At 47.1% G+C, this 12,390-nt stretch overlaps 1 protein-coding gene across 1 annotated transcript in view; it reads left to right on the forward strand.

Annotated features, from left to right (window-relative positions):
- The first annotated feature begins 557 nt into the window (after window positions 1-557).
- Window positions 558-12,390, forward strand: part of GPR39 (G protein-coupled receptor 39) — a 199,485-nt gene continuing 187,652 nt past the window's right edge. The window contains exon 1 of the mRNA XM_004773366.3: window positions 558-1,632. Within this exon, the coding sequence (XP_004773423.1) occupies window positions 777-1,632 (856 nt within the window). The 5' untranslated portion in view covers window positions 558-776. The remainder of the gene's footprint in view (window positions 1,633-12,390) is intronic.

Raw genomic sequence — 12,390 nt, forward strand, 5'->3', positions numbered from 1 at the left:
GTATTTGAGGGGACAGCCAGGCAGGGAGGGCATGTTCCGTCTTCGCCAGCCTCGGCCTTGGAGCGCATGCAACTCCAGCTTCCGCCGGGCCGCGAGTCCTCGGAATGCGCGTGGGGGCTGGCGGTCACAGCTGGAGCGGCTGTGGCGGCGTGGGCGGCGGGCCGACCCGTTGCCGGGTGCTCCCGAGCCAAGATTTGGTTTCGGGACCGTGCCGGCGCGCTGAGTCAAACCCCGCGGCTGGGCTGGGTCAGCGCGGGGGCCGCCGACCACAGCGAGCGGAGGTTAATGGTTAATCTCGGACCGCTGGGCCGCTAGCAGCTCCCGAGTGGGCGCTTCAGGAGAGCGGGTTGCGGCCCTCGAGCTGCAGGCTGCGGGGACGGAGGCGGAGGGCTGCCCGGCAGGGCCCGCGCGTGGCGGGGGAGGAGAAGGGCGAACGCTACGGGGTGGGGCGGGGTCTGCAGGAGCCACACCCCGCGCCGGGAGCTTGGACCCTCCTTCCTCCGCTCTCTCCCCGCCTCGCTCATACACTCACACACACACGCACACACACTGCCCAAACTCCACCCCCAGGCGCCTCCCAGGCCCCTGCTAGGTTGGGCTACTCCAGGAAGTTTCCCTGAAAGCACCAGAAATACTAAGTTACTTTTTCCAGGTGATTAAGAGAACGCTCTGGGCCCTCGTTGGTGAGTTGCAGCCCAGAACTCCGGGCTCTGCTGGGAGGAGGAGGAAGGGAAGTCGAAGAGGTCTTCGGACTTGGTGGCCCGGTTTTCATCCTCATGGCTTCGCCCCAGGGCCCCAGCAGTGAGTGCTCCCATGTCATAGATCACACCCACGTCCCTGAGTTCGAGGTGGCCACGTGGATCAAAATCACCCTCGTCTTGGTGTACCTGGCCATCTTCGTGGTGGGCATTGTGGGGAACAGTGTCACCATTCGGGTCACGCAGGTGCTGCAGAAGAAAGGCTACTTGCAGAAGGAGGTGACGGATCACATGGTGAGCCTGGCTTGCTCGGACATTTTGGTCTTCCTCATTGGCATGCCCATGGAGTTCTACAGCATCATCTGGAACCCCCTGACCACGCCCAGCTATGCCCTGTCCTGTAAGATTCACACTTTCCTCTTCGAGGCCTGCAGCTACGCCACCCTGCTCCACGTGCTGACGCTCAGCTTTGAGCGCTATGTGGCCATCTGCCACCCCTTCAGGTACAAAGCTGTGTCGGGGCCCTGCCAGGTGAAGCTGCTGATTGGCTTTGTCTGGGTCACCTCCGCCCTGGTGGCGTTACCTTTGCTTTTTGCCATGGGAATTGAGTACCCCCTAGCGAACGTGCCCAATCACCGGGGTCTGCCCTGCAATCGCTCCCAGACTTACCACCACCAGCGCCCGGAGACCTCCAACATGTCCATCTGTACCAACCTTTCCAGCCGCTGGACCGTCTTCCAGTCCAGCATCTTCAGCGCCTTCATCATCTATCTCTTGGTCCTGGTCTCCGTGGCCTTCATGTGCTGGAACATGATGCAGGTGCTCATGAGGAGCGGCCAGGCTGGAGGCACCAGGAAGGGACAGCAGCCTCAGCTGAAGAAGTCGGAGAGCGAGGAGAGCAGGACAGCCAGGAGGCAGACCATCATCTTCCTGAGTGAGTCCTGGGTGGAGGGCGACCTGGGCGCTGGCTTCCCTCTCCCCCCACCCGCCACTGCCTGTGTTCTTCAGAACCACAGGTGTGGCCTTAAATGTGTACATTTCCCTTTGCTGAGACTGAGGAGGCATAGATCGGAACCTCTGAGTGTTTCTTTTGTATGTTTTGGGAACTTGGGATGCAGTGAAAAGAGCACTAGGCTAGGAGTCAGCATCTGCGCGCATTCCAGAACAGCAGCTCTGTGACTCACAAAATATCTTGAGTCAAATGGAGTTGAACATACTGAGGGACAAAATAGGTAACAGGGAGAGGTGAAAGTCCTCTGGGAAGTTCTGTGGAGATAAAAGGGAGAGTTCTTCTCCAGCCCTCTTTACCCTGGAGAACCTTCCCCAGGCAATTTGATTTTGTTCCCGTTTTTCTCCTCCTTGGGAGAAGCAAGCGTCAGGAACACACCCTCTCCAGGCGGCAGCTACAGTCTCTTCCCCCTCACCCCCTCCAGTGACCTACTCAAGTCCTAAGAAACTGGAGCTCTCAGACACACTCCCCAGGATAGAGCTTGAGTTTCTGCTGTGGTGGTTTTGTTCCTTATCAGAACCGAGAAACATGGCAGGGACTGCCAGCCTGTTTGTCTGATCCAGAAAATCTGGTGTCCCAGATTTCTGGGACTTGATTGATCATCCAAAATACTCAATGCCTTGATGAGAAAACTGTTTGTTTTCCAAACTTTTGTTGTGGTGCAAACATTTCAAGTCGGGTCCTTACGCATGTCAGGGAGGAAGGAGCTTACGGTCCACAGGGCCCTTTCCAGTGTGGCATCAGGAAAAGGAATAAATCATGGTGCTGTTTGTTTTGGTGTGGGAAACTTGAGTAACAGGTTTCAGGGCCAGGGGATTGACAGGAGAGAGAAATTCGAAGGCGCTTGAAGAGGGATGGAAAGAGCCTGCCCTTGGGTTCTGCTATGTCCCTACAGCTGACTTAGACTTCCTGTGTCTGTGTGAAATGAGAGGAGAGGGTTTGCAATTTCTGGATGCCTACTTGGCATCAGGGGCTGTAGTAGGTAGTTTATATTTCCATTTCAGAGGGGAGGAATTTGAGACTTAGAGAAGAGAAGATCCAGTTCAAATAAGTACAGCTCCCACATTCTGACCTTCCTCCTCAGGGCCAGGAGAGGAGAGGCTCTGGGTGGCTCGCACAGGCTCATGTTGAACAGAAAATGAAACAAAACAGGACTTTGACAAGGAAGGTGATTAGATTGGCGGTGCTGCTGCCTCCTAGGGCCAGCTTTTCTGGAAGTTGGCTTTAAGGAGTCTGTAGCAGGTGTTGACATCTGTCCGGGGACTTGGGCAGGGCACCCAACCCAACTCACTCTCTCTCACCTACCTCCTGCCGCCCAGAGGAGTCCAGGAAGGAGTAGCTAGTAGATTGGCTTGAACATTCATGGAAAAGCTAGTTCTCTCTTCCCCATATGCCCTTCAGCGTATCTTAAACTTTTAGCAGTAATTTATACCTTAGAGTGCATTAATCCATCCTCTCACCCCCTGCCCCCCCCCTTTTGAGTACAGTGTACTCTCTCTCACTCTAATTTAGGAATTAAGGTTTCATTTGACCAAGGAAAAATAATTGATTTGTCTTTGTTCTCTGTTGGACCAATCTCTGTAGGCTTATTATTATTATTATTTCTCTGAAGAGTGGGTATTTTTTTTATTCCCCCCCCCCGCCCCCCGTGGGTATTATTCCAAGTTGCAGCCAGTCTTCATTTTGTAGCATCAAATTGGAATGCCACAGACTTTTACCTAGAAATGAATAGGACCTTGGGGATCATCTCATCCAGTTAGCAATTGCCTGGAATGAGTCTGTTCTCCCTGCTGCTCTCATTCTTTCCTTCTAGTTCTCTCCTTCTTTCTTATAACAACTGTGTATTAATCGCCCACTGCTTTCCCAGGCATAAAGATTGTTGACTGGCAATCAGGTGCTCAATGTGCGATAATGTCTTGAGGGAATTTACCGTTTGTAAATTTCCTCTGCAGTAGATTTTCAAAGCAGTTCTTGCAAATGTCCCCCTCTCCCAATGAATTTCAAAGAGCTTTTAAAAATAGGAACCTCACTGATTAACTCAAGTTAGGAAATAAATTAATGGAGTGAAGAGGAAGAAATCATGGCCTGCTTCCATCAGATTAATACAATGCAATTTACTTGGTGGGTTTCATAAAACTTGGGCTTTGGGGCATTTTTTACCCAGAACAACGGAATATATAAGTTGTTTACAAATCGCTGAATTTAGTATAGTGATTTAGCTGTCTTTTTAGCATTTCAGTTAACAGATGTATCAAATTAAAACAAATATTTGCTCCTTTCAAACATATTTTGCTTTTAATGTGAAATGTAAATGACGACATAGCACAAGATGTCTTTCGAGCTCTTGAGGCAATAAAAAAAAAACAATTAAGGATTTTTCCCCCTCATTGTTAAAAATGCTAACTTCTGCACAACAGAAACAAAATTCATAAATCTATCCAAGATGAGGGAGTCTATGTAGAAAATATTAATTTTCCTTTCTGCACTTTTGCTATTGTGCCTCAGTCTGGTCGAGGTGCTGGGCTGGGCAGATCATGAAAACAAATTGGGAAGTCAGGGAGAGAAAGAGAGGTGGGGGCGCCTCCCGGTTCTCAAGCAGTTTGCAGGAAAAACGATAGCAATGTAGAAGAGCACAGTCTGAGAAATGTGAGTCTCTTGCCTCTTGTCAGCTCAGTGAGAAACCAGCAGGAGGCATATTTCCTTTTGGATGGTTACAGCAAATATGGCCGCGGTAATACTTGCATGATGCCAAAGAGAGTTTGTTATTCTGGAGAAGAAGAACCCCTGCATTTGGCTCTTTATTCCTTGGATACTCAGAATATGCAACAGAAACCTTCTTTTCCAAAGGTTTTCCCAGACCTTCCGTTTTATCTTTTTGACCCTCACTTGGTGTTATTCACACCGTGTGTCCCCTCTGGGTCCTCGAACTCACCAAGTGTGCATCTGTTGCACACCTGGCTTACTGTCCAATGTCACCCACTCGAAGTGGAACAACAGAGAAGTTTGAAAGACGTGTCGTTTTAACTGGTAACTTTCAAGAGCTTAAGGTGGTTGGGACTTGGTTTTCCTTACCTCCTAGAAAAAAAAAGTTCTATAGATAATCGTGAAATTACAAAATTACAGAAACATCATACAAGGTTTAGAACTCTATAATAATGACACGCCTTTGCATTCTGATTTGCTCTCCTGAGTCAGGGAAAGGGGAATTGAGTGTAGGGGCAGGAATTGCAATGTCAACTTGGGTTACTCGTGGGAGAATGTCTTGAATATGGATATCATCCATCATGTGTATCTGGGTGGAAAAAAGATGAAGAGTTGCTGCTATAATGGACCGCTCTAAAAAGAAGGTTGATGTGTATTTAGGTATGTGTGGGATGCCCAAGGAGAAGAAGAGAAAATGAGCTGAGAATTGCATCCTCTGGGTTTCATGTCTCCTGTGTTTGCAAGTCAGAAAGGAGGGGCCGAGGAGGAGCAGCTGTGATGGTGACTGTAGGTCCTCTTTATCCGAGGACAGTTACTACCTCAAAGGAACTGTTAAAGTTAGCTCCTTAGAACTGAGTCCCAAATTTGATGTGGAAAGAGGTCTGATTGGGACTTCATCATGAAAAACGAAAGGGCAATTCCTGAAAAGAAATTTGTCTTCTGTTTTATGAAACATAGCTTATAATTATATGTTAATTCTCATAATAATTTTTCCAGAATGATACAATTGCGGCTTTTTTGAGGGCATAATTTTTCTGACAAAATTACGTGATTGTCTTTGTGTTTGATTTTCTCAGCAAGATGGTAAAGAGGACTTTCTCCCAAGGGCTTCTCCAAATTCTTTGCTATTCAAATCATCCTCACTGAAGGGCCTCTCCTGGCATCATTCTTGTCAATTTTCCATTCTTTCAGGATTAACTGGTCTAATTTGGCCAGACCTTCCTTTGTTAGTGACTTGCCATGTGATTCGTGTTTCTCTAGCTCCCCTGTCTCAACTTCATGAAATTCTACCCCTTGTGTGCAGACCATTCCCGCAAAATAGAAGTAATTGAAAAATCAATCCCTATACCCTAGTATATATCAACTGATTACATGAAAATGGAGGCCTTAAGATGGTTCTAAGGTGCCAAACGAATTTTAAATACAGTTGACCCTTGAACAACAGGGTGTGAACTGTGTGGGTCCCCTACAATGTGTGTGTGGGTTTTTTTTTTTTTTTTTTCGGTAAATACGGTACAATACCATAAGTGTATTTTCTCTTATGATTTTCTGAATGGTGTTTCCTTTTCTCTAGCTTACTTTATTGTAAGAATACAGTATATGATGCATATAATATATAAAATGTGGGTTAATCATCTGGTTGTTTTTGGTAAGCCTTCTGGATAAAACTAGGCTATTTGTTTAGTTTGGGGAGAGTCAAAGTTGAATGCCCTTCAACAGATGAATGGATAAAGAAGATGTGGTCCATATATACAATGGAATATTACGCAGCCATCAGAAAGGATGAATACCCAACTTTTGCATCAACATGGATGGAACTGTAGATTATGCTAAGTGAAATAAGTCACGCAGAGAAACACAATTATCTGTGGTTTCACTTATATGTAGAACATAAGGAATAGCAAGGAGAGGGAGAAGGAAGGGAAAAATGAAGGGGTGGAAATCGAGGGGAGACGAACCATGAAAGACTACGGACTCCTGGAATCAAACTGAGGGTTTTAGAAGGGAGGAGGGTGAGGGGATAGGTGAGCCTGGTGGTGGGTATTAAGGAGGGCATGTATTGAATGGAGCACTGGGTGTTATATGCAAAACAATGAATCATGGAACACTACATCAAAAACTTATGATATACTACTGTATGGTGACTAATATCACATAAATATAAATAAATAAATAAATATGCTTTAAAAAGAGAAAGTTGAATGCAGCTTTCTGAGAGCATAAGGGTTGGCGTTCTTAACCTCTTTAGGGGTCAACTGAACTTGCTTTCTCTTGATTAATTTAAAACTGGTCTTACAAGCATGTTTATGTCATTAAATTTCTTATCAAAGGCTATTTCTTTGTCATAAAGACCTATTGCTGGTACAGTCTCATGGGGAAATACCATCAAAATGAACTTAGTGACTTTTTAAATGTAAGATATTATTTTGGCTCAAATGTTTGGATGTTGCAGGATAAAGTTTTGCCTCAAGTGTTCAGGTTACCGCCTCTACTCTGCAAAAGAATTTATTGGAGTAGATGTGGTTGTAATAAATAGTATTTCATGTGTATTTTTCTATTTGTGATCTCTGTCATAAATTGAAAGTGTCCTGTGAGCAGCCTGGCAGACAAATATAATAATGCTGCTTTATTTTTATAATCAGGCTGTCTCAAAGATTTCATTTCTCTGCTGGAGAGATGCATAGTTCCTGTGGAAGGCGATATTGGAATCCCAGTCCCCATTCATTAGCTTTCCTGTTCATCTGTCTTAGTTGCATGCCTCATGGGGGCTGCCAAAGTGTAATAAGGCAGCAGAAGCCTCAGTCAAGCAAAGTATTCAGCTTATTAATGCTAAAACCACTCAGAATAAAAGCCATTTGTGAGTGGAGACAGCACAGAGGAGGAATATTGAATTAGGAGTCATGCATCCCCATCCTGCCCCACTAGACAAGGTCCCCTGTCCAGTACCCTGATCAAGATCCCCATCCACTTGAATGATGCTATCATCTCTCACTGCCTTTTCCTTGGGCCCACCTCTGCTGCTGTTCTGAAACCCTGGGACAACCCGATCAACTCTCCACCTCTAGTCCTTGCCTTCTTTGCCCCGGAGGGAAGACTGGTCATCACTGCTGCTGTTAGGTCTTGTAAACAGATAAATGTTCAGCCATACCTGGGCCCTCTCTCTGCAGAGCACCATTCTTTGCCAGCACCTTTGAAGAGCATGAGCTTCTGGAATGCCTTTCCTACTTTGTTTATTACCAACAAGTGTGCTCTCCAGGTGAGGGATCTCGAATTAATGTGTCCTCAGTGGAGGAATAGCTAGCTGCATGGGCTCCTGCCCTTGTCCAAGCTGTCCTTCTTCATGCCAGAGCCACTGGGATTCAACTGACACCCTCAACCCCAGCCCCATCAAATCTGAACCTCTGAATGGCTTCCCATGGCTCTTAGGTCAAGGATCAACATCCTGGACGTCAGACCCCTCGTGGTCAGCTGCTTCTCCAACGTGATGGAGGGCAGTCCTCCCCTTATCTTAGTGGGCATGGCTGTCATGACAAAACACCACAGTTACTATCTGCTTGAGCTTTAAGCTTTCTAGAAGCTTAGAAATCTGAGATCAAGGTGCTGGTAGAGTTGGTTTCTGGTTTGCAAGTAGTTGTCTCCTTACGGAGTCCTCACTTGGCTTTTCCTCTGTGTGCATGCATGGGGGAAGGACAAACAGACAGACAGATACACCTCAGGTATCTCTTCTTATAAAGACACTAGTCCTGTTACATTAGGGCCCCACCCTTACGACCCCATTTAACTTTATTACTTCGCTGAAGGTTCCATTTCCATACACTGTCCCAGCGGGTGTTAGGGCTTCAACGTATGTATTTTGGGGAGACATGATTCAGTCCATGACACCCCTTAATTGCTCCACCCCACTGGCCCCCTTCAACGACTCATGGTCAGGCTCCCTCCTACCACCGACCTTGGTGCACGTTCTCTCTCGGGGCTGAAATACTTTTCTGTCTCATTCAGTACTCTACCTGCCCCCGCATCTGGCCCCTTCATCGAGTTAACATCGTCAGATCGCCCACCCCTCCCCAGGAAGCCTGGCTCCTCCTCCCAGACGTGATTAAACTTCCCTTGAAACAAGACTCACAGTCACGATTTTATTTTTATTTCTTGTCCTCTATACTTTCCTTTTTCCTGATTTTTCTTTTACGAGCTGAACTGTGAGATTATTTGATTGATGTTTTTCTTCGAATTCTTTGAGGGCAGGAGCTCTCCCTAATGTTGCTCAACACTATACCTCCGTCGCAGGACAGTCCCCACGCACAGTGGGTGTGCAACGGCTGTTTGTGGGGCAGAACAAATAAATGGAAGGATCTCAGCTTGCATTGAGAAGTGATACTCTGTTTTGCCTCGGGCATGTGCTCCTCTAGACTCGTCTCATACCTCAAAAGAATCTGATTCCTCCCAGTTTCCCAGGGAGTCAGGCCACCCTGGAGGACACTCTGGATTTTCTGTCCCCTGAACAAAGACGTAGTCTGTGTGAATTGGCCGGCCGGCACCAACTTTCACCATATGTACCTGCCAGAAGTAAACGTGAAATGAAAGTGATTAGGGTGATGTTTAACAGTCCTTGTTAAGCTCTGTTTAACAAGACTTAATGCAGGGAGACAGCGCTCACAGTGAGTTCCTAGAAGGCCCCTTTGCTACTTGTTAAGGGGGCGGGGGACTCAGGGTCAAGGGAAGTGGGATGCCGTGAGGGTCATATTTATTTATTTATTTATTTATTTATTTATTTAAAAGATTTTATTTATTTATTTGAGAGAGAGACAGTGAGAGAGAGCCTGAGCAAGGAGAAGGTCAGAGAGTGAAGCAGACTCCCCGTGGAGCTGGGAGCCTGATGTGGGACTCGATCCCGGGACTCCGGGATCATGACCTGAGCCGAAGGCAGTCGTCCAACCAACTGAGCCACCCAGGCATCCCGAGGGTCATATTTAAAAAGACATTCAACACGTGTTTTCTCTTCTCCTTAAATTGTTTGTACTTGTAAACATCTCCTTCCTGTCTGAGTCACGAGGCTTCTTGCCCTGGAGCGGGGGTGGGGGAGGAGGAGGACAAGACGCAGGACTTGCCTAGTACGGAGGTGCATGGTTGATCTGTTTTCAGGCCAGAAGCTGGATTGCTTGACCTCTCCAACTAGCCAACTGTCATGAAAGCCAGGCTTTAGGAAGGGGTGAAAATGGGCCTCTAAACTGTGTATGTCTTCCTTGAATGGATGTCCAGCTCAGCCTGGTGGCCTAGCTCCCCCACCACACAGCCAATTCCAGGGAAGACCAAAGCTAAGGGGCTTGAAATTTCTCCTTGGAAGCCTGTGGAGAGTGTTAAGGAGCAGAGCAGTACAGTCAAATTGAAGGTGCTGCCCTCGCAGAGACGGCATTTCTTGCATTGAGGTTGGAGACGAGACATGCTCCCAGACTGAAAAAGAGAAAACCCTTCCTTGGGCAGCAATCCTGGTAGAAGAGCTGTTGCCAGTTAATTCTTCCCGCCATCAGCCAGAGCTCTGGCTCTTGGTTTGTTCCAGTCTTGCTGGTGTTGTAGGCCTCCACAGCCGGAGACTGACTCTCCCTCCGCTCAGCCTCGGGTTTTCCCAGCACAGACACTCCAGCTGCCCAGTACTGCTTTGGCTCAAGTCAGGAGGCAGCGCCAGGTTGCCGAGCTAGGACGCGGTATCTCTAACCGTCTCTGTGGTGCAGTGGCCTTCTTCACAATTTCAAATCCCTACTTCTTCCTTGAAGGCCCCCACACTGGACTCCCTACAAAGGACGAGCCATCTCAGACATCTCTCAAATCAGGGCGGAGATGTGTTTTCCCGACTATTCTTGGAGCTCCCTGAGACCAAGGACAGGGCACACTCATTTTTTTTTTTCCAAACTTCCTTACTTAGGGAGTGAGGACACAGTGGCTGTGCACTTTGTAGGTTCAGGGATTGAAATCCCCTGACACCGGCGGCTGCTCCCAGAAAGGAGGGAAAACACATAAACTTTGACCCTCGGGAAGTCACTGTGATTTTATCTGCCTTTTTCCTCTCCTCCCCTGTGGTAGGCTGAAATCACAGATGGCTCTGGAAGTTCCTGGGCTCTGGTGTACATGCACCTGCTCCCCTGACTCAATCGAGGGGTTACCATGAAGGGATTTTGCAGGAGTAATTCAGTCCCAAATCCATTGACTTTAAAATAGGGAGATTTTCCTTGTAGGCTTAATCAAGTCACATGACTCTTTAAATCTGTGTCTAGAGGTCAGAGACAGGGAAAGTCAGAGATTCAGAGGGGTTTGATAGAGAGGTTTGATGAGCAAGAATTTCTCCACATGGTTTCAGAGTGTAAGGGGATCCCTGCTAGGAAATGTAGGTACCCCAGAAGAGCCGAGAGCCAGTAAGATAGTGGGGACCCAAATGAGCTCAGACAGATTTCCCCCAAGAACGTCCAGAAGAGAACTCAGCCTGGCCAATAACTTGAGAGCCTGAACAGAGATCCCAGCCGTGCTGTGTCTAGAGTTCTCTGCTACAGAACTGTGAGCTAATAAATAGATTTGTGTTAAGCAACCAGGTTTGCATTAAGTTATGATGTAACAGTTAAAAATGAATACATTCCCTGAGCTCTGATAAGGGGGCTCCAGGGTAAACATATGTCCTGCCTCAGTTATTTCTTTGAACCCAGGCCCAGTCTCTAGAACTGTATCTCTGATAAGGCTCACCTTCCAAACACTGCACTCTTGGCCCGGCCATTCTTTGATTTACTTCCATTTACTGACCCTCTATGAAGTGTTGCATGAATAGGATGTTTACCAAGGTCCAGGGCACTGCAGAATTTTCATTACACAGGTGCCTGGTTGTCTTAGTCGTTTAAGTGCCTGCCTTCGGCTCAGGTCATGATCCTGGGGTCCTAGGACCAAGTGCCCCATTGGGTTCCTTGCTTGGTTGGAAGCCTGCTTCTCCCTCTGCCCCTTCCCCACGCCCCGCTTGTGTTTGCTTTCTCTCTCTCTTTCACTCTGCATGCTCTCTCTCCAATAAATAAAAAAAAGTCTTAAAAAAAGAGTTTTCATTAAATTTTTAGATTCTTATTTGCAAATTCAGAATGTATGGGTTTGAGTCCCACCAGCTGGATTTTGGGGAATCTTGGAAATCTCAGTGGTCAAAGGGGAAGACTGTAGTGGATTGATCTTCTAATTATCATCCTTTCGGTAGCTCTTTTTCCTCACAGCCTGGCACTTAGTAGGTGCTGAATCAATGTTTGGTGAAGCAAGGAATGTCTGGGCTGCTTTGCTGCTTCCTGGAGCCTCTCTCACCAGCTCCAAGTAGAAAAAGCGGGGGAGGGAGCCAAACCCGATGCTGAAAGCCAGTCTGACAAGAGAGATGTCTTGGACTAACAAACTTTACCATTTTCTGACATGAGGGTTTCTGCCAACCGAAAAACTTGACAAAATTTCCTCTTTGCACTTCCTGTAAGAGCCATTCTGGCAGCTGGGGGCTTTGTAGATGTCTCCTTAAGTGGCTTTATGCATCTCAAGGGTGGCTGGGTACTTGGAGAGCAGTGGTGTTACCAGCATCTGACAGATGGGGATCAGGAGGCAGGGCGGTGGTGTCAGATTGCTATTGTACTTGTTAAATGTCTAACTGGCTATGAACCCAAAGGCATGCAGAAATGGGAGTCAGGCCCAGTTGGGAGCAATGAGGTTCATTGAACTTGTAGAGAAGAGCCATCTTCTTTCTCTAGTGAAGGGGAAAGAAATCCAAATTACCTTAGAAATGAAACACCGCACACGGGATGTTTGGGTAGAGCTGAAGTCATTTGGTCTTTGACTTTATGTGTTATTATTCTTTGGAGGACATGATAAACTCAGCAGAAACAAAGCTTTTTGGGAAATTCATGGGTTTGCTTTTTATATGCAGCAATTCTGAAAGATTAAATACCGTGTTGAAATGACAGCTGCATATTTTGTTTATTTAAA

Source organism: Mustela putorius, unplaced genomic scaffold (genome assembly GCF_011764305.1).
Source record: "Mustela putorius furo isolate JIRA1106 unplaced genomic scaffold, ASM1176430v1.1 tig00003867_pilon_pilon_pilon, whole genome shotgun sequence".
NCBI classification, from domain to species: Eukaryota; Metazoa; Chordata; class Mammalia; order Carnivora; family Mustelidae; genus Mustela; species Mustela putorius.